This window comes from Numida meleagris, chromosome 17 (assembly GCF_002078875.1).
Source record: "Numida meleagris isolate 19003 breed g44 Domestic line chromosome 17, NumMel1.0, whole genome shotgun sequence".
In the NCBI taxonomy this organism is placed as follows: domain Eukaryota; kingdom Metazoa; phylum Chordata; class Aves; order Galliformes; family Numididae; genus Numida; species Numida meleagris.
Genome location: NC_034425.1, coordinates 2,093,456 through 2,118,441, shown reverse-complemented (window position 1 = coordinate 2,118,441; position 24,986 = coordinate 2,093,456). Strand labels below are relative to the sequence as shown.

Here is a 24,986-nt window from a genome sequence, read left to right as displayed (position 1 = left end):
GCCATCTTATTTATTTTGCACTTGGCTTTTAAAGTTCCCTATCTGAAAGTACATCGAGTCTCTGTGGAGCTCTAACATCAATGCTGCATTCTACGAAGCAAGGAAAATATAATATTTTTACAGTTGGTCTTTAAATCAATTTCTGACAACAAATCAATCTCACAGGAAGCCTTGTTGGTGTTATGAGTAAGAGAAGGAGAGATTTTGAGATTAAAGTATAATAATAGTATGCTGTCTCCATGAATTTGCCCTTTTGTATATCAAACTATTGCATCTTGCTGCCGAGATCTAATTAAGCCCCACCAATCAGATTTATGACAGTGCTAATAGGAAAAAGGATCGTATAAGGCTGTTAATATGTGCTCCGTAATTAACATTAATGGGAGTCGCGTGGTTAAACACCCCTTGCATCACCCTGAAAACGGACCTCTAGGTGCAGTGTTTATTTTATAACCTCGTAGAAGTAGCAACAGATAACAAGCAGCTAGCAAGAAGAAGTCAGAGACGCCTCGGGAATCACTGCACCACCCGGTGCTCGGCCTTGGAGCGCTGAGATGAGGGAGGTTCTGCTCCTGCAGCCTTCCAGCCATCCTGCAGCACTGCTGCTGGAGGACGAGACTGTGGGACAAAGCGAGCCCGGTGTGGGTGCCGGAAGGGCCACCTGAATTTTCTAATCATCTGTCACAGTGCCTGGTGCTTTCTGGACCATTCAGTATTTCGTGGAGGCAGATTCTACAGAATTTGAGACCCAAACTCTTGCTAACAAGAGCCAAAGCTTGTGCAGACGCTTTAGGCTGAAATACAACTCTGACATTTGGATACTTGTGTTCACTAAAAATCTTATTTTTTTTCTCTACGATTAGCTTTAGTGGTTAAACCCAAACGGGTATGTGACATTCAGTGTTCCTTAAATCATCATTATCGTTTCATAAGGAGGTATTTCTTTGCCTTGAGACCCACGGATAACATTTTCCTTAATTAGGAAAGTAGTGTTTTACCCCCTCTCTACAGGGGTGCAATTTATTGCCCAAGTGAAAGGCAATGAAAATCATTAAACCTTAAATCTCAGCCCTGACATAGAACCCTTGCCTACCTCAACCTTTTCCTCTGTGACCCGAACGGCCCTGAAACCAACCAGCCATCCCAGCCCTCTATGTAACCATTGTGTGTGTTTGCTACGTGATGCTTATTTTATTTTTGCAGGTGTCAATTTAACTCGAGACCGAACCTCTGGAAGTTACAAAAACTAGAGATGCAAACAGGAACTGCGAAGTGATATATGCTGAGTGATGAGAACTCAGAGTAAAACCGGATATTAATTGTAAGAAACGTGAAGTCCTAATTTCTCCCCAGCTCCCCAAATAGATTGGGAGTGGAAATAAATGCTTCCAAGTAGGATATTCTTGGTGAATTAGAGTGAGTGTTTTCATTTTATCTTCCTAATAATGATTTAAGATGACTTTTGCATGAATTTAAGCACTATAAAGAAATGAAAGCCTGGGGGGAAGATGGTTCTGAGGCAGATTTCCATGTTAAAATATTGAGAACCATTTTCTTAAGCACTTTGGTGACTTACAGCCCCCATCTCCTGAGCTTGAACTCTTAAGAGAAAACATTTTAAAGGTGTCTGGACGTGCAATTATGCTTTATAGCTTGAGCATTCCGAGCCATCCTCCTCCCTTTCTGGTCAGACTGCAGCAGAGCCTGCTTCCTCAGTGCCTTGCAGCAGCTTTCAGCCTGTCAGGGTGGGCCCAAACAGTAAAATGAGGGCATTTTTCTCTCGAGGTCAGCAAGCTGAGCCTGCTTAGAGAACCCAGCAAGGAGCAGCTCTCACGCGAGGGAAGACAGACTGGAGTGTGACCTCCTGCAACGTGTAGCTAAAACGAAGTGGTTTGCAAAGCTAATTTCAACTTCTGAAAATGTCTTTAGCAGCCAAATACAAGCGTGTTTTTGTTGCCTGTTTTTAACACTTCAGTGATTTTGTGAACAAGCACGCGCTCAGCAACCCGGCTGCAAGATTCACCTTTATTTTCACCAGACCTCACTCTGTTTGTTTTTTTTCACAAGTAGAACGTGATTTCCCCCATGACACCCTCTTACAGACACAAACATAACGTTAATTGAGTGTTTTAACTGAAAGCACCGCTCCGGGCTGCTCCTCCGCATCGAGGGGCCACAGCCTCAGCCGAAAACCCCAAGCCCGGCCAGCAACCCGCACAGCGCCCGCCGCCTAGGGAAGCCCAAGCCAAGCCCCTGCCCGGGCGCTCCACCCCCTCCCACAGGAAGTGCCGACCCGGAAGTCGTTTAGAGGTCAGACCGGGCAACATGGCGGCGCCCAGGCGGTGAGAGGAGAGGGCGGCGGGAGCAGCACCGCGGTCATGAGTGCTGCCCGCTGCTGCAGCCCGCCCCTGGCGCTGGCAGGTACCGCGGGCAGGTCGGAGCCGGGGCCGGTGGCGTGGCAGCCCCGGGGGCAGCGGGAGGGCTCGGTTAGGGGCGCGGTGTGTGCTCCCCGGCTGTCCCGGTTCCTGTGGGGCGTCTCAATGCGGGGCGGCCGGGGCTGGTTCTGGCCTTTGGGGTCGTGTCACTTCGTAGCGTTCCTGTGTGACGCTGTTTTCATCTTCATGAAGTTAAATGCAAGCTACTAACTTACCAGGCGCAGGCCCTGGTGTGAGCATCCTGCCTTGTGCCCGCTGCTTTCTTTGAGCTCTGTTCGTATTTGAGATGGTTGTGGAGTGCAGGAGGAATAAGACGAGTTTAATGATGTGTGTCAGTGTGGGGTGGGTAAATTTGGAAGTAAAGCCCAATGCCCTGCGCTTTCAGTTCACCTACTGGGACTCCTCAGGTCTGTCTGTCCCCTCCCAGTGCCTTGGTTCCCGTTTCTCATGGTGCAGTGTCCCAGCAGGTGACATGCTACAGGCTGAGTTACAGGCAAGAGGAGGAACTGAAACCTAACGTTCTCTTCTTTCTTTTGAATAGGAATATTTGTCTGGCACCTGAAGAAAGCAGGAATCCGGCAAGTCCCATGCCAGTTTGTGCACCTGTGCCGAGCAGCTAATGACAGACTGATTACATTTCAGTACTTTAACTTTCTCAAGCGAATGGTAAGTGATGGAGTGTCCTTATCCTCTGTTTCCTATTCTTTAAGTAGTTTTGTCTCATGTGGTGAGTTAAACCGGAGATTGGTTTAGAAAAAAATATGTATTTCTCATATCTGGCCAGTTCAGGCAAGTCCAAGCATCTTCTTTTCTGCATTGTAGGGTTAAGCAGTTGGGGTCTGAAACATTTCAAGTTGGAGGAGGACTGCTGTAGTGAGGATAATGCTGTGTGCTGCAGCATGTCCTCTCCTGACAGGGGGCTTTTGTGCCTAAGGAGTGTGGTACTCATCTCCTGCTGGGAAGCAGGAAATTGAATTAATTTTACAATTACTATTTGTTAAAATCCTGATAAGACAACCATTAGTTTTTTATAAAGGAGCAGAAGGTTAAGTACTTATTTTAGGAGGCTGGAGTTACTACAAACCTACGTGTATAAATCAGATGATATTGTCTGGTAGTTTTAAAGATGAATTAAGAAAAGTTTGCTGTTGAAAGTACAAGGATAAATGTAGTTTGTTTAGAAGTCGTTCTTCAAGGTTAAGTGAATGTCATTAAGACAGTTGTGAAATGGAAAGGTGCCTTTTTTGTATGTTGTTCAACTTAAGAAACATTTTTTGCCCATAAAATAAGTGTGAAATTCAGGCTAACTCAGTCACGCCATCATAGCAAGCAGTTAGTGTTAAGAAGAATAATGTAGTAGTAATGTTGGTGATAATAACAACGTGAAGTTGACAAAAACATCTTCTTAATTAACCATCTTAAAATTTATCATTCTATCTAGTATGTAACACAGTACAACAAAGACCTCAGCCAGCGAGTGAAACCGAAGTCAGATTCAGTTGTGTCTCCATTCCGCGAGAGTCAATTGGATCAAGAAAGAAAAGTTTTACACAAGATTGCACCAATTTCACCTGTTCATCAACCTTTGTCTGAGATGCCAAACAGAAATGAGTTGAGACAAATTAAGTCAGCTGCAGAAATTGGAGACCCAGCCACACCACTAACAGCAGAATCCAAAGACGAAAGACAATGGAAAGAAATGAAGCTACGTCTGGATGATTTGCCAGGAATTCTGGCACGTTTGTCCAAAATTAAACTTACAGGTACTACTGGTTATTTTTTTGTTACTCTGCATCCTTTTTGATATTTAGAAATCTCTACCATGTTAATGGTACTGTGTATGTTTTTGTGTGATAATTTCCACTTTAGTGACACAAAATACCCAAATCAATTCCATCAAATGTGTACAGGGAAAAATAATTTAAACAAAGTATTTGTTTGCCCATTAAATTTATTTACATTGCGGAGGAGCTTGCATTATACCATCAGCTAGCTTTCTGGGATCATAAGTGAATGTTCATACAAAAAAATAAAGTAAACCTGGATTAGGAGGTGATTTTATAAACACTGCATTAAGGTGAAGCATTTTTGCCTAAGTTTACCAGCCTTCTATCTTATTTACTTACCATTTGTCTTAGTAGTACAGCTGCTTCCGAAATTCATATTAACAGTACCGACAAAAGTCAATTTGAGTCACTTCATAGTTTATAAAGGAAAAAATTTGAGCATGATCAGTTACTTTTTCTGAAATGAGGTATAATTTACCCGTGTAGCCCATAATGGAGTTGTACCTTCAAAGCAGCAGTTTTAGCAATTGCCTTGCAGCCTAGGTACATTTACTTTATTCCAATAGTAATACATAACAGCTATAAATGATTTATTTGCAAAGTGGTGGTGTTATATATAGAGGAAGCTGTAGTGGTCCAACCAAAGCCTTACATCTTGTCTGTATCATGACCAAGAAGAGAAATATAATTTCTCAAGTCCCTACTGTGGTGCTCTCTCCAGAGAGTGAAATAGATTCTTGACAATAAAACTGTTATTCTTTGCCGTAACAATTTGTTGTAATAAAAATCTTGAATTCAGTTTACTTTCTGAACATTTTTGTTCTGCTGTATGTGTTCTCACTCTTTGTTTTCCATGGTGAAGTTGTACTCGCCAGTGTACAATGGCCATTTAATTTTTTTTCTAGTAAAGAAGCCTTCTAGATCTTAGTGTTGGTGAGACGTCTCACGTTTTGGACTTCACTAAACTCATCTTGTCTGTTTGTCCAAATGTTCCTCCTTGTTATTTGAAAAAAAAGCTCAAGATGTCTTTTTTTGCTGGTAAAGAGTTGAGTTAGTGGACTCAAGGGATGGCAATCGTCATTTGTACTTTAATGTGTCTCTTCTACTTAATAGCTTTGGTAATTTCAGATTTAGGTATACACAACTCTTATTGACACATTCATCAATTCTTAGGATTATTGTACTTCAGGTTTTGCAACAGCTTTGTGACATATGCAATCAAAATTACTACCTCTTCTTTCCGTGTGTGTAGTGGAAATGCTAAGTCATGGCCTGAAGCAGTGATTGAGCACCTGGTGGGAAGGCAGGGCCAAACCAGGGGAGCTCAGCTGCAAGCAATGCACCTGTATGACTAGAAGAGGTAGAGCCAGGATCCACCCCTGCCCAGACCTCATTTAAGGGTTGGCAGTGGAGGCAAGGGGATCTTGCTGGAGATCCTTGTGTACCTGAGGTCTTTTGAAGGTAAACAGTGTCTTTCCTTTATTTATGTGCCCACAGCTGTTGTATTTGAGCAAGTCCTCACTTGCTGCAGCCTAGGACTTTGCTTCTCTGCTGTCATTGCTGTGCTTTCCATCATGTTACAGCATGATGCTGATCTGTCTTCTCCCCCCTGTGCCGTTAAATTTTTAGCAGTATTTTGTTTCTGTAGTGCTCCCCACAGATAATATGGAAGAGCTATATGAATGATTAGCTCTGGGCATCTTTTCAATGAGGTAGTTTTATTTCAGTGACTGTTTTATGTGAGTGTAAAGCCTAGGCTAGTTATTGCAGTACAATTAAATAAAAAATTCTCAGTAGATCCAGAATTAAAAAGCTAAAATTCTGTGATTAAGCATCTAATTTAAATGGGGCTTGAGGAAGAGAGGAAGAATCAACTCTTGTTTTAAACAATTTAGACATATGTTCTTACATTTGCTGGTATTCCTTAGGGGGAAGCTCTGTGTCACAGCGGTGCTTTTCAGAGCAGGAGTTTCAACGGCTGTGCTCAGGTGGAAGAGTATCTTTTTTCTGGACTCTGTTCATATGGCCTCACTGTTGCCTCCAAACTTCAGAACAGCTTCTGGTAGCTCTTGTTTAAATGCTGAAAACAACATTGCAGGCAACAGTGTTTTTTCTGCTTTAAAGTCTGGTGTTACTGGGAAGCTGGAGAAGGCAAAGGTTACAGAACTTCAGTTCATTTGAAATTGTCTGTTGCCTTCAGATGTGCTTGGGAGCCCAAGTGATAAACTTCACAGCTGTTAAGAAGGTATAAAGATGCCGGAAAGAGTAATCTCTCTTCGTGCTGTGATCTTCATTTATTTGGCAGAGAGACTTTATAGAAATTAGGGAGTATGAAAGTGTAAGTTGGATTTCGGGTGAAGAGGGGGTTTGTAGTAGGTGAGTTCTGTTGGTCTTTTGGGTCATAGGATAGCATAGGAGGCAAGAAAAGGAAAAATACAGGGTGTAAGGAGTAGAGCAAGAAAATGGTTTTAATTTTTTATCCAAGTTGTGTAATTGCATGGGCAAATATGTATTTTGTATAGAGTATGGCGGTGTAGGTCTTTGGTTTATTTATTTCTGTTGTTAAAGAAAAAAATAGATTCTCTGAGGTCACTTTTATTTTTGCAAATGACGCGCAACTCAATTCGTTTCACCCGTGGAGTTCTGATAGATCTCATATCCTGTGTGTTGTTTTTGGCAGGCTCTTTGTTTATACTTTTTAGAGTATAAAATAACAAAAAAACAAACTGTGCATTATGCTGAGATGGGACTTCCTTATGCCCCCATCTTTTCCCGCTGCTGAAGTAAAGAGCGTGTTTGTTTGTATTCTGAACTGTGATTCACCTTTGAAAGGAAATGAGCTGAGCTATTACCATACCCTCCTGCTTCATGTAAACTATAGTTCATATGACTCTGCCATTAGAAACTGCCTTCCCAACAGAACAAGATTTTTGTTTATACTCTTTTGCCATAAAAAATGATTGGGGAACTTTTAATTACTTGTCGCGTAATCTACCTTTTCGGGTTTGGTTTCCATCCTTTCCCGTCCCTGCTTGCTCTGCTGGCTGCTGTCTGAGCAGCTGTCTCTTACCATCCTGGCACTTGGAAAGCGAATGCATCTGCCTGATAAGTGTTCAGAATTATAAATTTCATTGTATTCCACTTTATCACGAAGTTCATGTGGAGCTGAAAAAAAGCAAAAAGGAATGCGGCAGTATGGTAATTCTACTCATTCATAATATGCACACGTTGTTAAGAATTTCAGGCTGTCTCATCCTCTCGAGCTTCATGTAGTGTTTTCCTCTGTGACTGCAGATGAACGCTAAGATGAGCTGGGCAGGGAAGTTCAACTTCGGTTTTGAATGTAGGGGAAGAATGAGGAAGGCACGGGATGCAGAACGCTGGGTGTCCTCCTTAGAGGGCTGTGCTTTATGAACACGTCCTCATTGATGCTCCTGTACTAAGGGCTGCCTTGCACTTTGCTCTCCTGGTGACGATGACCAGTTGGAGGTACAGCACGTTATGTAGTGCGAGTCTGAGATGTGGGTGTGTATCATCAGTCAGTTGTAAACAAACCTGCTAGTTTCTGAACAGCTGTGGTGTTTTACCTACATTGCAAGCTCTCTGAGGAAGGGGCTCTTTGGCTTCTTTCTGTCTACTGTGCCTGGAATTGTTGAGTCCTGGCTCTTGTTTCTCCTGTGGTTCCTGTGATACCAATCAGCAGTTCTTGGTAAAGGCACACATACACCCTTATGTATTAGGTGTTCAATTATCATTATCCTATATTTTAATATACTACACTGAACATTTTCATTTGACTTCTTAAACATGTTAATTTGCATCTAATGATTGTTTTACACAGCTGTGCATTAACTGCTTGCTTTTTACCCAGAGTCCTTCCCCTAAAGTTGTTGTAGCTTACAGTATCTCATTGCAGAACACTTCTGTCTCCTAACTCTTCAAAGCAATTTAGAAATTTGGTAGTATTTTTTCCAAAATGCATATTAACAGTTAATCTATTAACATATGACGAATATTTTCTTTCTATCCTGATTATAGAAGCCTTGTTTCGTATTTCACTGGAGTGGCTTCTGGGCTGGGTTGCTTGCTTTGGTTCCACATGTGCAGCATCCATGATTCATAGGGGCCTCTGAGTGACTTCAGGAGTTCATCAAGCTGGTTTTACCCAGGGTAGGACCAACTGTAGGTGTATCATTCTTGACTTTGTGTTGTTCTGTTCTAAAATCCATCCATGGATGGGAAATACCCAGCTTTGCCACGCGGTCTGCTACAGTGTGCTCCCGTCCTTTCTGCTGAAAAGCTTCTTGGTGGATCTAACAAAAACCCTCTTTTGCTTCCATTCAAGTATATTGCTATTTCTCCAAGCACTAAGAAATCTGGAAACTCTCTTAAGTTTTGCTGTGTTGCTCTCAGTGAGATGTGAGATGTCATTGTTGTTCGGTTGTATCTCACAAAGTTCAACTCAGAATTCCGTTCGTGTTATGCAAGAATCACTGAGAGTGAATTCTCTCTGCTCTTATGATGATCTATACCTTAGGAGAAAGTTCAAAAAGGCAAGCCTTGGGGTGTTTGTACCTTAGTAAATCTGGAGTCATTTGTCATCTTTAATAGAGTCATTCCAGGGTTTTACACGGATCAGAATTGAACCCGATGTGCTTAGTCCTCTCCTGGGTGTTTGTGTGCGCTACGGACTGACTCCCAAGACTGATGGAATCGGTGCTCTGAGGAAGCCCATGGATTTGTTTGGTGTTTGTTTTTAAGGCAGAGATTTATGGGTTGTTCTACTGCTATCTAATCGTTGGTAGCTCCTTCCTCAGGAAGGAAAATCTGGATGTTCCCAAATCAGGGGCTAAAATTCTTGTGAAAGGAAAGTTGAAAGAATCTGTGCTCTTGGTCTCCATTCTTTTTCACATCTGCTTTTAAGAAAATAATCCTATTTTATTTACTAGAAAACAACCAGAGCTTATTAGATGTATTGCTTACAAATGGTTTTGTGTCTGTACAGTAGTAGTGATCCTCCTGCATGGGCACACTGATGTGGAAACGAGGAATGGAGGCGTGTGCTCCTGCCTGGCGCTGTGACCATGAACACCCTGCTTCATGCCTGCATCCATCGCCTATTTGCAGAACGAAGGTGATGGTTATCCAGCTCTGCATAATGATTCTGAGCATTGCTGAGCTGCCAAGTGGTGGAGCATCGATGACAAAATAAGGTGCTTGTGTGTGCACGGGCTGACAATCCTCTCACAGCCGCCCTAGTAAAAAAAAAAATAAATAACAAAAATCCATTTAGTTTAGTGGAGTTCCAGTACATTTCCGCTTCAACCGAGAGCAGAATTTCTTCTTTAAATTGGAGTTTTAATACAGCCAGAAACTTTGAGAAAGATTTATCAGTGTTCCTTGTATCGATTGTTACTAGTCTACATGTATTCTCAGTCCTAAATATATCTTATAGGGCTGTCAAAGTGGTTCTCGTTCTCTGGTTATTAAAGCAGTAACTATTATCCTATCAGAAACAAAGCTCGATAGTGGTATTTTACTAGCAATTGCTACAAGGAAAACTAAAGAAAGAAAAATAAAGCGTTATTGCAGTTTTCCAGTGCGTTTTAAAGTTGCTCAGCAGTGAGAGATGATTGCTGTTTGCTCTGTGTTATTGCACTTGAATTTTATATGAGATGATGTGAAGATTTGTTTCAAGTGACTGTCCCGCATTTATGTTTGCTTCAGGAGTTTGGCCGTCTGGAGTGTGCGGGTTATGATCTGCAACACAACGTAGATAGGCCTTCCCCTGCCCTTAGCTTCCTGAAAGCAAAGCCTGACAACTCGGGGGATTCCATCAGCTTTTGGAAAGGCAGCGTCCTTTAAGGGAGCACCTAAACACTTGTAATAAAACAAGGAAATTGTGTGCTGAATTAAAATAGAAATACGTTTGCCGTTGTTCTTCCACGTATGCTAGTGTATCATCAGTGCGGGGACAGAAAGGAAACTTGAAGCAGAATTGGTTTGCTTTGGATTTCTACCCATTTATTTTGGCTTGGCTACTTTTTAATAGGAGGTAAACAAACTATAGTGCAGCGATTTGCGTGCCATAAATACAGAGAATTATAAAGGCAGATTACATTTCAATGAAACTGAAAAGGAATGCAAAGAACACAGTGCACTGTAGACCTTTTGAATGTGTTCTTATGCTGGAGACACCATTAGGCACTCTTTTTTTTTTTTCTTTTGGACCAATGCGTTAGCATTTTCATTTTTGAAATTGTAGACAAATGTGCCTTGTTAACTTCTGGTAAAGATGTTTAAAAGACGTAGAATTAGGAATAAGTTGAGATCATAAGTTTAAATCCTGGCCTCTTTTTGAAGATAATGCCAGCTCTCATCAGCAAATCTTGAAAGGATCGATTCCATCTATTCTATAATAAGGTGAAGTTAATTTGGTCCCGAAAGCACTAAACTAACAGAGATTAAAAAACAAACAGTCAATGACCTCATTCCCTTGATGTGATCTCAGTTAAATATACTTTTCCTCCACCGAGAAAGCAGAAGAGTAAATTATTGCTTCCACAGTAAAAGAAAATAAACTTCTCCATGCAAAGGGAATATTTTCTTATTTGCTCTCCATGTGTTGCATTTGAACTGCAGGACGATGAGCTGAGCTGCAAGCCTTGTGTTCAGAGCACGGCCCCGGCCAGGCAGAGTACCTGGTAGAGCTGGCTACATCCAGGGATGTGCCACAGCCTTTTTTTAGCAGGATCCCGATAAGTCGTGCTGAAATGACTGGCTGAAATTAATCCGGAGAAATCAATTGGGACTTTAATTAGCGCTGCAGCTATGCTGCATGAGGATTTCTGTGAGGTCAGTGTGGTGGTAATGTTACACTGACTGTTTGCCAGTCTGCTCCACCTTTCCTCTTCAGTAAATGAGTTGGTGTTTTCCCATAATAAATTGGTGTAAAGTGCTCTCTAAGATAAGTTTTAATTAAATTCTTGTCTGGAAGTGGAAGGGTGATTTATTATGCCTAAAGATGAATGCAATCACTCTTAGTAATGCAAGTGCCACTGTTTTACTATCCTCTTTGGGGTGTATTTTTTAACTCTCAGTTGTAAACCAATGTGTTTAATATTTTTCTCATGTTCTCTACTATGAAGGATGGAGGGTTTGAAGCTGTGGAAGCAGGATGCCGTGCCTCTGACTCCTGAATAAATGGGGCGCAGCGTTCAGAAATGACAGTTCTGCGTGTCTGTTAGTCTGCCTGGGATTACAGGCTCTGCTGTGATTTCACAGCTGCTCGGAGGGATGAGGCTTCATCGCAGGTTTGTGGTGGCTTAGGAACAGCTGAAAGGAGCTGTGGGGAGAGCCAGGTGCTGGCATGGGGAGGCAAAGCCATGGGCTTTGCTTGTTGTAAGCCTTGCGCTTGCAGGCAGCTTGTGTAACAGCCATCCTGTGAATCCGTCACGAGGCTAAGTCATGTTATAACAATATTAGATACATTATTATCATAATATTCAGCTGCCGATGGATTTTAATACTTAGTGGAAAGTTTTGATGAGCAGCAAGTCATCCTCACCGTCGTGTTCTGATTAAATCCTAATATTCTTATGTAGGCGCAGTTCTGGAAAGCAGCACTTTGCATGTACATCCTTGCTGATGGGTCTCTGCCATGTCATTTACTTTTTCATCTCAAGTAACACTACTCAGCAGTAATCCCAGTATTTTCAGTCAGCAAAGGTTATTTATTTGTCACTTAACTTCAGATAAATAGGGGCTCTATAGGAATTGGGAAGATAAGAACGTTTTGATTTTTTTTTTAAATGCATACCTTTAATTTGAAGTCTGGAATGTAATTACACGCAAAATGTTTCTTAACTGCTTTGTTTAATAACTGTATTAATTTTTGATTGTAAGTTTCAAGGTCATAAGCAAGAAATTCAGTAAGTGCTGGCTTCTATAGTTTAAGAAATTTTTCATTTTGTACCTTTTCTTGCCAAATGTGAGTTTCATATGACCTATTATTTAGGTAATGACAGTATTAGGACTGAAACTTGGGTAACGTTCTTTTTAAAGATGTGATTTGCAGTGCTGTGCTGAAGTTATAATTTTGGATGACAAAACTGATCTGGATTTCTGTTAATCTACTGAAATTCGGGAGTCTTTAAGTGTTGCTAAGTCTGTGTGGGGATGTGATTGTACCTTCTGCCTGAGATGGCATGTCCCGTGGAAACAGAGCAAATGCTTGGGCAGCAACGTTACTGAATGTACCAGGTGTCATTTACATATCCTTGTACTCTTTTTGGTTTTGTGCTCTGCTTAAGTCCCTGCTATAATTTGATACAATACACATCTCAGCTTGCAGTTTTCCTTACTGTTTTTCTTCCCTGTTAGACTTTGCAATGGCATGTGGGCTACTGGAACAAATGCAGCTCATGTATGTGTTCTGTGGGGCAGTACGGTCCTATATCAATCCATAAAGCAAAGAGTACAGTGACTTAAGTTTTATTCTCACTTCTTCTAATTATATGCTGATGGATCTGGGTTTCTCGTTTCATCCCTGACAGTTCTCCTTCCCCTCTTTGCCTTTGTTAGGCAGCGTTGGCATGAACAGTGCTTTGTTCTTGCAGCTACTTTGATCCGAAAAAGTAGTAAAAAGTGAATCTGCACTGGGCTTCTTACAGGACTTAAACACCTTAACACGAGTGGTGTGCATAAAGGAGATGGTTTCTTGTTGATGCCCTGAACTGTGTTCTCGCTTGTGTTGCAGCTCTGGTGGTAAGCACGGCGTCTGCTGGCTTTGCCATGGCCCCCGTCCCGTTTGACCTGCCTTGTTTCCTGCTCGCCTCTCTGGGAACTGGCCTGGCTTCCTGCGCTGCCAACTCCATCAATCAGGTCAGTGCCTCTGCCCCTCTGCGAGCTGCTGTGTCCTGGCTTTGGGAATGCTGCTGTGTGGGAGTGAATGGCAGGGCGTGCTGTGCCTTCAGCTGCAGCCCCAGTCCTGGGCTGTTAAAACTGACACCACGAAAGGGCGACGTGTCTGTGAATTCAAGTGGAGTTGCTGGGCACAGTGTATTTATTCAGAATTGAGTTGATGAGGTTTTAAGCCTCCCAATAACAATGTTTATCTTGATAATACCGAGCACGGATCACTGCAAATGACACAGGAAGAATGGTGTAATTGGAGTATCGGGATAGCCAGCAGGGCTCCAGACTTACGGGCCTGGATGCTGCATTGCATGACCTTGTGGGATCTGTCTGAACGAAGGAAGGCTCAGAGCTGCTTGCTCATTGAGTGGGACATTGGTGGGGTTTGTGCCTGCAATCAGGATATCTCCTGAACATCTCTAAAATACTCTGGAAGTCTTGGATTGCTGTGTGTCATACTGCAGATGTTGTATCTGTCTGAGCTTGGGCTTCCTTTTGTGTGTGGAAATGCCCATGCAGCTTGTTGCTGATCTCTCAGCTCTTCTGCAGCCCAGCTGGGAAGCAAAGTTGTTGTTAGGCTCCCCTGGAGTCCCAGAGGGGAGAGCCAAACTAGTGAACTTGTGGTGCAGACTGGAGTTAGAACACACAGCAGCTGCAGTCACTGCAAATATGGCCTGAAAAGAAAGTGTCAGTGACAACTTTGCTAGCACTTTGTGGATTCAGCGGTCACATGGGGCTTGAGTGCTGGGACATCTCTGATGGAGCAGAGCACGAAGCTTTGCTGTGAGCTGCCTCCTGCTGACACCCCTTCTGGGTTGACTTCCTTGATGCTTAAACCTCATAACACCTCAGGTGCAGGCACCTGTGTGCTCTTCGGGGTTGCACCCATAACACGCCTCTTGTTCTGACTCGGGTAAGTGCAGGTGGTGCTGCTTGTCAGAGTTGCAGAATGAGGGAGAGCTGCCAGCTTTGTGTCTGTTTGCTCTGCAAAACAGGAGGGATGCTGCATTTTTTTTTTTTAGTGCCTTGGAAATATTTAGGTGAAAATGCTTAGGTACCCTTGAAAAATAATTTTAAGACAGTCACACTGTGCTTTATCAAGTATGCATTTGTGCATACTTTTCACATAGGGGGGTCTGGATAGAAAAGCTGTAATCTGAAGTGTTTTGATATAATTTCAGCGAGATGCCTTTTCTCTGCAGGTTTTTTAATATTTAAAGATTTGTTTTGTGGCCTATCAGTCCTTTGAAATATTTAATGTCATATTTACTATCGTATTTACTTTCCCTTTTGACCTAGATACTGCTGGACTCAAAACGGAATTATTTCTTGTTCAGAGACTCTTGTGTAGTGCGTCATCTTGAGATTCAGAAACTACTTCCTGAACCAATATTCACACACACAAAAACTGGTGTTCTTCCTCTTCAGCTTCCATGTATTGCCTGCTGTTGTGTTTTGCCGTTTTAACCTCTTGCTTTTCAAACTCTTGAGATGTTTCTGAATACCAGGAAGCCCACACTGTAATGTGGAGTTTGACGCTTTCAAGGCTTGCTGGGATGGGGAAGGGAAGATGGGGTGTGACAGTTTTGTGCTTGGGTCTGTAATTTGCTGTTTACTCACTGTAGGGACGGCTGGCAGCGTGCCCTTATGTAGGGAGGCTTATTGCAGCCTCTCCAAGTGTAAAACAATCAGGGCTGAGTGCTTTAAATTTGCGCCCTCGTCTTTTTTCAGTCTCTTACTTGGCTATTTAGACAGGCCTTCAAGGCAGCTACTCTCACTTAGGAAAACAAAGCAGAGTTGGTAACAAAGCAAAAGCAAACAGCTGTGGTTTATGACCTTGTTTATCAATAGATCCTTTCAGTCGATGATTATCCCTTTCCTGACGTTGCTGTTGGTGCTGTTTGTGTCTGAATGGGCCGGGAATTTAATTTTCAATAAATACTGTAAGCTGGGGTATGCGTATTGACCTCTGGGAAGGAGCGCGTTTGACTTGGAACTTCCTTTTATTGCTATGTTGCTCTGTCCGTTGCTCCCAGCGCACATCCCCTTCCCTGGCAGCTCATGACTCATGTTTCCCTCGCTGCTCCTTGCTGTCCCTCAAGGCCCTTTTTCTATGATAACCGTCTTTCCGCTTCCCGCGCTGCTGTAAATCTGTTCATCTTTAAGGGCAACTCGTCTTTCCCACCCCTCATTTCCCTGATAAATCTGCGTTCGCAATTTACGGACCCCAAATATGCCGTGGGAAGGCAGCGCGTTGATTGTGTCGGATTCCTCCCCGTGATTTAGGACAGGATGTGAAGAACTTGATCCTGTGAAAATGCAACGGAGATTCCGTCGTATTCATGAAAGTGCAGTTACAAGCTTCTAAACATTCAAGTTCTGGGTTTTGTTTTGTTTTCTTCCTTCTCTTGACCGCATCAGCACAGTGTGGTGGGAGCTGGGGCCGGGTCTGCCCTTCCAGCTGAGCTGGAGTTGGCTGCATGGGGACTACAGGGGGGAAGTGGGGCTGCACAGAGACCAAGAAGTCATGGTTTATGGTTGCTTTTTTTTTTTTAGGAAATACTCTAAAATAATCTTTTAATTATCACCTACCCTCTTGATTTAGGATTGGTGTTTTTTTATCTAACCACAAAAGCTAGAATGTCACAAAAATGTACCAGAATGCAGCTTCTTACCCCACCTTCACTGTCCTAATAAGAAGTGATGGGAGTTAGTGGCACTGTATTTCTCCATTGGTTATAGAAGTCTAGCTGGGATAGTTTTCAACAGCGTGCATTTACAAGTGAGATCCCTTCACAACCCATAACTTCTGGCTATACTTCCTGATGCAAGTAGAAGTAAATACGATTTTTAAGACAGTACTGTGAAACCAGATAATTACTTTAGAAACTGGTTTATTTTTAAATTTTTACAAATGACAGTGAAAGAGTTGTTTGAGATTATCCTGAAAAATGCAGGCAAGAAGTACCCAAGCTTGGGCTTGCATTAGCAGGAAGCATGGTGTATGTTCTACATGGAAGTCACTCTAGAACTTTGTTTACGAAATTTCAAGAGGAGCACCCTGCAATAATTCATATTAGACAGTGGTTGAAATGGGCTTGTAGAAGATGTAATGCGTTCTGATGATCTGGGTGCCTATCAGAGGATCCTTTGGTTTTCCTGGAGTGAGTGTTGGGTCTTGAGCTCGGAGCATCGTGCCGTGGGCTTGTGTGGGAGTGAACTCCTGCTGGAGGTGCCGAGGAAAAGATGGTGTTTTGTTTCTCTTGTCCTCTCCCAGCAGTTCTGCCTCTGCCTCACTTCCCTCCATCACAATACTTCAGAGCTGTACGTCTCACCTCATCTAGCATTTTAGTGGCATGCTAATCCAGTGGTCCCCAGTTTTCTTCCACATCACGCAACACTGCGTTATATCCTTCAGCCCTTCGCTGTTGTGCTACAACATGTCACCACGTTTCAGTCCCACCTGCTCAAACTGCTTTCCTCTTCTTCCTTGTTTTTTTTTTTTAATGGCACTCTTTCTTTTTCCAGCGTTGAAGCAACTGGAAATTATTTTGGACAGGTGTTCTCTATTGGTGTTCTTTCTTTTTCGAAGGAACCGGTATTTTACGGTGGTTTTAATTTAAAAAATAAAACATCAATGCATGTACCGAGGCTTGAGACACATTATCTTTCTAACACTACGAAGTCAGCCAAACACACTGGAAAATTCCATTACAAGAAACCAATCTTATTAATTGCAGTTACGGTAGGGAAATGGAAATATGTTTTGGGATTTCAACTAGTAAACACTGCGTGTTAATCATGAATAAAACTAAGAATTATTCCTAGCATTCCACTTTTTAAAAATACCTGCTTTCCTGACTCTTTCCGCATCCTTTACTGGTATAGATACAGAAGAAGGTATTTCACTTTAACATTGTTCCTTGGAAGTGAGAACAAAGAGTAATCAGAATGTTGGTTTTGTGATAGCCTGGTGGAGACTTACCTCATACTGTGTATTTTTGTGTATTATGCTCACGCTGCCATCAAAATGGAGTGGGAGGAAAGAATATTAAGTTAGCTGATAATCTGCTGCTGTTTCCTAGCTCTGGGTTGTTCATTTTTTTTTTTGATGATTTTTGAAGTCTGACTCAAGTTCCAAGGAGTAGAGTCTTACATTTATATTGTGGAGAAAACATGTCACTTTTGAGTCTTCTAAGATACTAGCCTCTGATTTATGGGAAAAGAGATAAAGCATGAAGAGATGTTTACAACACAATACATGGCATTAAAACGTTAAAAGAATCACATGCGCATTTTATATGTCAAGTACATTCTTCTGTAACTGCAGCATGGTTAAAAAGTGGGAGAGAGCTGTAAAGATGAAAGCAGGATGTTTGAAATGGTTTGAATTTAGTAACTGAGAGATAAAATGATGTGGTTGGATTTGACTGATAGCACCTTGGAAAGGAAGCGGGCTGGGCTGAATGTCTTAGCTGAAGCTGGAGGGCCAAAAACAAGAACCCTGGTAAATATGTTCATTGGAATGAGAGAACAAATCTGAGGACACTTCACATCCCTATCCCTTTGGGGTCTGATCTGATGGCTGCCTTTGGCTTTTAATATCAGCCTCTCCTGACAGCTGTGATCCCATAGAAGTGCAGCATCAGTGGGTGGGAGGTACAGGCTCATTGTTAAAAAAAGATGGAGTGAAATTCAGGATCTGAGTTAGCTGCCAGCTCATGGAACCCGGGTATCATCTTCTGTATTAACTGTATTAACTCATGTATTAACTGAAATTCAGGATCTGAGTTAGCTGCCGGCTCATGGAACCCGGGTATCATCTTCTGTATTAACTGTCATTTGGATGCTAGAGATGGTGGGTACTAGAGCAGCCTTTCCTCCTGGCTTTAATCCATTTTCTGTCTCTGCCCTGACAGAGGGATAATTGTAGTCCTCAACTTTGATAATATTTTGCTATTCTGTAATGACTCGATAGACCACTACTCACAAAGCAGCTTAATGAATGCTAGGAAATTAATAAGCCTACTTGGATAAACAATTATCGATGCCTCTTCCAAAGAAAATCAACTGAAGTGAGTGGATATAGTATAATTTTATTATAAAATCGTATGGTACTGGTTAAGGCACTTCCACTCTCACTGAGGACACTCTTTATTTTTGTCGTACTTCATGGTCATTTTGTACATTTCTTAAGTTCTGTGAGGGAGTATGAGGAGGAGGTCCTGCTGGGGTATCCCTAGTGTTTGTATTCAGGTGCGTACAGTGCCTGCTCCAGGTGGCTGTGCTGGAACGGGGGCTGGACCAGATCACCTCCAGAGGTCCCTTCCCACCTCAGCCATCCTGGGATTCTGTTGGGCAAATACAGCAACACTTTGAAATCCTGCTCCACTGTGTGTAGGTGATGGCATGGATTGCTGTAGTTATGATCTGAATCTAGCGTTGTTGCAGTTGTTCTTACAAGAATGGGTTAATCAGCAGTGCTTGGAGTCCGGGAGGTAAACCAGGCAAACTGATCCATGTCCAATGGACAGTTCTTAACATGGTGGCCAAAGAGCAATGTAATCCGTTGGAGTCATACTAATACTGTTGTAGTCCAGTGTTCAATCAGCAAACTGATGTTTGTTGTATGTTCGCAGTTTTCTGAACTGATAAATTTAAGATCTCTATCCTAGATGAAAGGAGTAGGAAGAAGAAAGTTTGGGTGTTTTTTTTTTTTTTAACTTGAAATAAAATGTTATGAAAGAATGCATAGCACCGGTTGTCAGGAATCGAGCACCTTGTTCCTCTCTCAAGACAGACTGGCTGTGTTAGCTTGCTTGCCTGGCTGAGAATGTAATTCATTTTTAAAGGCGGAAAAACACCCACGAGGAGCTGGTTATCCCAACACCTGTGCTGTCGAGAGGAGGAGGGCGGCTGGAGACGTGCTGCCAGCTTCCAGGGTGAAGAGGAGCCTTCTGCTTATCAACTCCACCTTTTGTTTCAGGGCTGTCGAGCAGTAACAATTCACGTTTTATGTGAATGAGACACAGTGTCTGAAGGAGGTTTCAAGTATTAACTCAACCCTTCTTTCCCCTGTTGCCCCCAGCCCCATCAAACAGCTTTCATTTGGCACCTGGGGGGTTTGCGCGGTTGGGTCTCGCTGACCCTGTGAGCGCTGGGCTTTTCCACTTGCATCTTCTTTTGTTTATGTGAGCTTTGTAAATACTCCCCGTGCTTCAAAGTTGCTCCATCTGAGAGATGTTTATTGCAAGATTTTCGACTATGGAAGTAAGAATGTTTCACGTTGGACTTTTAAGACCCCAAGTAAACTCTTTGCTTCCTGTGGCTGTAAGAAGGGATTTGAAGTGATGTGACACTACTTGTATTCCTTTCAGAGCTGCTGTGGTTTCTGAAGAAATCTACAGAGAAATCTGTTAAAAGGGTTGAAGCAACAGAAAAAAGTAAAGCAAGGTTTAAGCTAATCCCTGTGGCGGGGGGTTGGAACTCGATGATCCTTGAGGTCCCTTCCAGCCCAAGCCATTCTATGATTCTAATGGAGAGAAAATGATGGTTAGACACTTGGATTACTGAAGAAAAGAAAAATAGCAGAAGGCTGGCTATTCCACAGGCCCCTTTCTCTTTATTTCCGTGTGAAGAAATCTAACACTAAGGAGAGAGCAGCAGCAGTTTTTTTCTGTAGCCCCTAAACCAGTTGTTTTTTGTTGTTGTTGTCCCATCATGCCTAAACTTTTCCTGCCAAACACATGTTTTATTAAATGTCTGAGGGCAGGTAGTGAGAACTTGGATTTACGACAACACCAGCATTATTAATGTGCTCTCATTCAGACCCAAGTCAGAGGAAGTGACCTTTGTTAGATCCAGATCAGCTCTGCTCCACGTTGGAGGTTTTTCCCATTCTCTTTTCAACGTTGTCCACTTCTTTCAAAGCTCTGAAAATGTATTTTTACCTCTTCCTCTAGCAGATTATTACAAGGCCATTTCTGAATATGAGAACTTGTTCTCCATGCCAGAGATGTGTTCCATACGACATATTTGAAAAAAAATCAGGTAGTTGTGAGATGGGTTGAAAGAAATAAAGGATCCTATAAAGACTTTCCAAAGCTTTGAGTTTCCAAATCAAAGCGTTTCGTGCCTGGCTATTAGCACCTTTCTCTTCCCGGTGCGTCCTGGATGAGCCCGTTTGCCGGCGCTCCCAGGTTTTAGCCTGAAGTCCATCAGCAGCACCCCTCCCTGTTCATTTGGGATTAACACCTGATGCATCTCTGTCTCCCTCTGAAGTTCCCTTTGTTTTGACTGAGCAGATTGCCTGCAGCAGGCGGCCGGGCCTTTCATCTGCCCACCCCCCCCTCGCCCCCAGCGATCAAAAGATTGTCAGCAGTGGTTATTAAAACCCGGTGTCTGACTCGGGGTGCGGGGCTGGCCGTGCTGGAGGCAGCTGGGATGTAATTTACAGTATATAATAAATATAGGAGAAGTGCAGCACTGGAAGTCTATCTTGCGCTCTAAAGCGAGCTGATATATGCTGCTTTGATATTTTAACTGCTAGACAGCCTTCATTAGTGGTCATTGAGAATCATAACTTATGGCTCCGTCAGATGATTCATAATTGCAACAGTTAGATCGAGTTAGCGTGGAGGAATCCTTGATATCGAGTGGGAACGGCTCTGCTTGTGAAGATGTATTTCATGAGCAGTGAAAATGACGAGCGCTAATGAGAACCAACCTCTGAAGGAACGATAAATTTTAAATGCAGAGATTATCTTTCCAAAGCATAAATTATTTGACCTACAGCTGAAACTTGATAAAGGATCTTGGAAAAATGTTATAAATTAATGCATACCATTGTTGGAAGAAGTTCTCTCTCCTCATATGCAGATCGCGTGAGTGCAGCACATGAAGAGGTTTAGGAAGAAACAGGATGGCTTCTCCGGGCACGGAGAGGCAGCACTTCAACCCACATCAGCGACATTTGGTGTTAGAGCCACAGAATCGTTTGAGTTGGAAGGGACCCTTAAAGGTCACACGAAAATAAATAAACCAGCATCATTTTTTACTGCTTTGCTCCCCTCTGTGCGTTAGCATAAAGCTTCAGGTTATCGGGAAGTTTAAATGAAAATGTTTTATGGGGGTTCTTCTCCTTGTTCCATTCCGTATATGTATAAAGAAAGGGAAAACCACGAGGAGTGGGCACAACGAGGGGGCTGCGCACACAAGGAAGCAACCCTGCTGCTCTATTTGCTTTCTCCTCAGCTGAATTTGCCCTTTCCTGTGGCTGACTTCGGTGATGCATGTGGTGCAAGAGTGGATGTAAAGAAAACTCCTGTCCCATCTGATAGATGGGAGCGTTGGGGTGATATCTGCAGAAGCCACTTCTGTGCATAAACGAATCCCCGGGGTGTTGTGAGACTGCAGGAAGTTTGGTCTCATTAGCACCGCACCGAAACGTTCTCTGAAAGTACTGGAGGTGAGTGAGGTACGGGGAGAGAAAGAATTTGCCAAATGATTAATTGTCAGGAGTCCTTCAGTGGTGTGGGGTTCCCTTTAGATCCAATGCCAGCTATCCCCTGGAAACCCTGATCGCAGGCAGAACAAAGGAATTTCAAAGGGCTGAAATGATGGAATGTGGAGAGAGCACTAGACAAAAGGGAAAGCGTAGTACTTAACAAGATTTATCTGGCTTTTTGATCCTTAGGGGCAATGCCTTTCTATGCTGAGAGAGGGAAAAGGGAAAATAACTCGTCGATATTTTTTTTTGGTCTGTATTAAATACGTTTTTGACGTTTTCCAAATCAATAAGAGTCTCTTTAGTCATGCAAGTATAAAATTCTAACCTGGTTAGATAATTATTGAAATGTCATCTTCTCTTTATGATTTAAATGGTGCGTATTTGTCATGCTTATTGCCCGGAGCCAGGCTGCTGCCAGTCCCGGCAGTGGCAGTGCAGCACCCTGGGTGGCAGGTAGGTATGGCTCACAAGGGTTAAGGCCATTTGTTTCCTGGTTCCCTGAGCCAGCCTACCAGGGCCATGTCTTTAGGGAACAGCTTGGTGAAATGGTAACCCAGGGCATTCTGTCCATCCTTTTCCTTTTGAATGATTTCAGGGTTTTCCCTTGGTATTTCTATGGTTGAGAAATACCATGTAAATGCTGGGAGTTCGGATTCTACGTTGTCTTCATGCTGTTGCATTTGATTTCTGTCCTGTGAAACAGAGTAGAAGTCCCCTCTAATGTTGTGTGACCCCTGCTGCTGCTCACACCAAGTTTTGCTCCGCTCTCTGCACCATCCACCTCACTAAGCCCTTGGCTGGGAGGAGCGGGGCAGGGTGCAGGGCCATGCTTTGCAATTGGCACTGGCAGGGGCAGGTAGGGCTGCAGCAAGCACTTGCTGCGTCCTTGTTTGTATGGGCTACGAGACATCAATTTCCCTGATGTGGCTTTTGACTCGTTTTTTCACTAACTGTAAGATTTTGCAGCAAAGTTTAGTGCAGACTTGGTTCTGCTAGAGCTCAATAGTGGTTTTTTTTTTTCAGGCAAGTGGGCGTCCTCATGGAGCCATCTCTTTCTCTCTTGTAGGTGAGGATCTTGGCATGTGCCTCTTCCAGCAGAGAGTGAAGAAGCAGTTGCTGTGGGTGTTCCCCATGGAAGTGGCTGAGTTTCAGTAGCGGTCTGGTGTAAGCATGGTGTGCTTGAGTGAGTCCCTGCAACCCATGCAGTAACTAAGATCAGAAAGTCTGGAGCCGGTGCAGCATGAAATGCTTAATTATTTCACCTCTTCTTTCCCTTCGAATTGATTCTTTTTTTGTTTGAGTTATAGAAAATTCAGCTTCCCTGGTAGCTTGGCACCATTATCACAATGACATAATTCTTTTGATTTTTCCTTCAAACTCCATAGGTGGTTTGTTGGAAAAGCAGTTCTAGGATTGTCAGAGTAGCAGGTCGTGAGAGCCTGCTGAAGCCTCGCTCCTTCACGGGGAGGGCACCAATAGATGAGTTTGGTTCCATTTCTGAAAACTCCCTGTCATATGCAATAGCAGTCATCTGCTGTTATGCTACAGTGGTGACACTTTGTTTCTGAAGGCCCCATCCAGGTCTTGCAAGGTCAGGATGGATGCGACTAACAGATGACCCTTTCCCTTGTATCTGTACTTAACGTGTTCTTGGTGGTAGTGCAGAATTTTGTTATTTTGTTGTTGCAGCAGTGTCTTCTGAGAGTGGTTTTGGAGCTTAAGAGGCATGTTCTGCAGAGTTTGCACTCTGAGATGCTGCAGAATAGGAACAAGTGTGTGCCTGCCTTCAAGAAACAAAACCACTTCTCTGAGTCATGAACTTCAGCATTTCAGGGGAGCGCGGCAGGAAGGTTGGAGAGGAAGTTGGTTGGTCGGTAGAAATCAGAGGTGGTGGTGGTTGTCATAGGGGCTGTAACCTGGAGCAGAAACAAGCTGGATGAAGCGTGCTGGAACTCAGGGCCCATCCATCTTCTTCCTGCGTGTGCTGGCACTGAACCTGGGAGGGGCTGATGGACGTATTGGGATTTGGCAGAGCTCTTGCTTGTTGGTCGAGCTCTTTGCTAGTGTCAGCCTAGAATTTGCTAGAAAGCAGCACACGCCACGTCCTAGAAGAAGTAAGAGACGTTGAGAGTTAATTTAAGCTGATATAAATTCTTAGAATCCTTTTTTATTTTTCCCTGTTCACGAGTTGGGTTGGAGATTGCTCTAGGCACCAGCAAGGTATGTTACTTGCTTCTTGGAAGCAGGCCTGCTCTATTCAAGAAGTTTCCAATATGTCATCTGCCTAATTTATGATGGGAAGAGCTAACGTGGCATGTGCCATACCGATGTTGCCAGCTCCTGGGGCATCTGTCAGTTATCCTGAAAGATCTTTTCCGCCCACAATTGCTGACGGTTGGATTTTTTTTCTTTTGAGATTTTTCCTGCTTTAGGTAGGTGGGAATCCGACGCGTTCCTTGCATCTCTGCTGCTCCGTGGTGCCCGGGGCTCTGCTGGGAAGCAACTGTCCCCATTGCACCAAAACCATCAGGAGTATCCCCAGTGGGATTATAACACTGGTACGAATAGAAAGCTGTAGTAAATTCTTTAAAACATTTTTATTTGTAGTGTCGAATAGCCATTTACCACTAAGTGACTTTTTAAGAGGATTCTAAGCGTAAGCTGTTTAATGAAGGAGTAAACCACAGCTCTGGGCAGTAATCCATTTCTTCTGGGTTTTATGACTTCTGTATGGAAACTGAAGGGAGAGGTTGGTTTTCAATACCAAAATCATTAGGTGCATCATTCAGATTAAAAAGCACAAGGCATGCTGAAAGCATCATTAAACTAGGATGAGAAATAAAATGGGACACGTGCATGGAAATATAAAAGTTGTAGCAGCTTAATAATATAAGCTTTGACTTGAAACCAAACACGCTGGCAGATCTCTGAAGTTTGGTATTCTCAGGTCACTGGAAAGGCTAACTCTGTCTGGATCTGTGTAGATTATGTAAATTTTTGAAGGAAAACAGACTTCTCGAAGATGAAAATCTGTCCCCATAATCTTCCTTTTAAGACTTGTTTCTTATTACAGTCAAGATTTATGCTGATGCTCCTAACAGCGACATGACAATCCGTTTTAACTTCAGAGAGCGTCGTAAAGGTGATGGCATTTGAAAGCAAGTTGAGTAGACTCAGCTTCAAACTCGTTTTTATGTTCTGAAATTAGATGCTTTTTAAAATAATAATCTTTTACAGGGTGCATTAAGACTAAGAACGTCTTGTGTTTATTAAAGGGCAATAAAACCAAAATATTATCTTTGAAGGGCATCCTTTGTAAAAATGTTTGTCTGAAACGAT

The 24,986-nt window shown here is 42.9% G+C and overlaps 1 protein-coding gene across 3 annotated transcripts in view; it reads left to right on the top strand.

The window, feature by feature from the left end:
* LOC110407476 (protoheme IX farnesyltransferase, mitochondrial) overlaps positions 2,266-24,986 on the top strand; it is a 98,796-nt gene continuing 76,075 nt past the window's right edge. For 2 of the 3 annotated variants that reach the window (XM_021415231.1, XM_021415230.1), the window contains exons 1-4: positions 2,266-2,421; positions 2,977-3,101; positions 3,877-4,198; positions 12,981-13,105. In XM_021415231.1, the coding sequence (XP_021270906.1) occupies positions 2,379-2,421; positions 2,977-3,101; positions 3,877-4,198; positions 12,981-13,105 (615 nt within the window). In that variant the 5' untranslated portion in view covers positions 2,266-2,378. Of the gene's footprint in view, positions 2,435-2,976; positions 3,102-3,876; positions 4,199-12,980; positions 13,106-24,986 lie in introns of all 3 variants that reach the window. The other variant, XM_021415232.1, reaches the window with a different exon arrangement.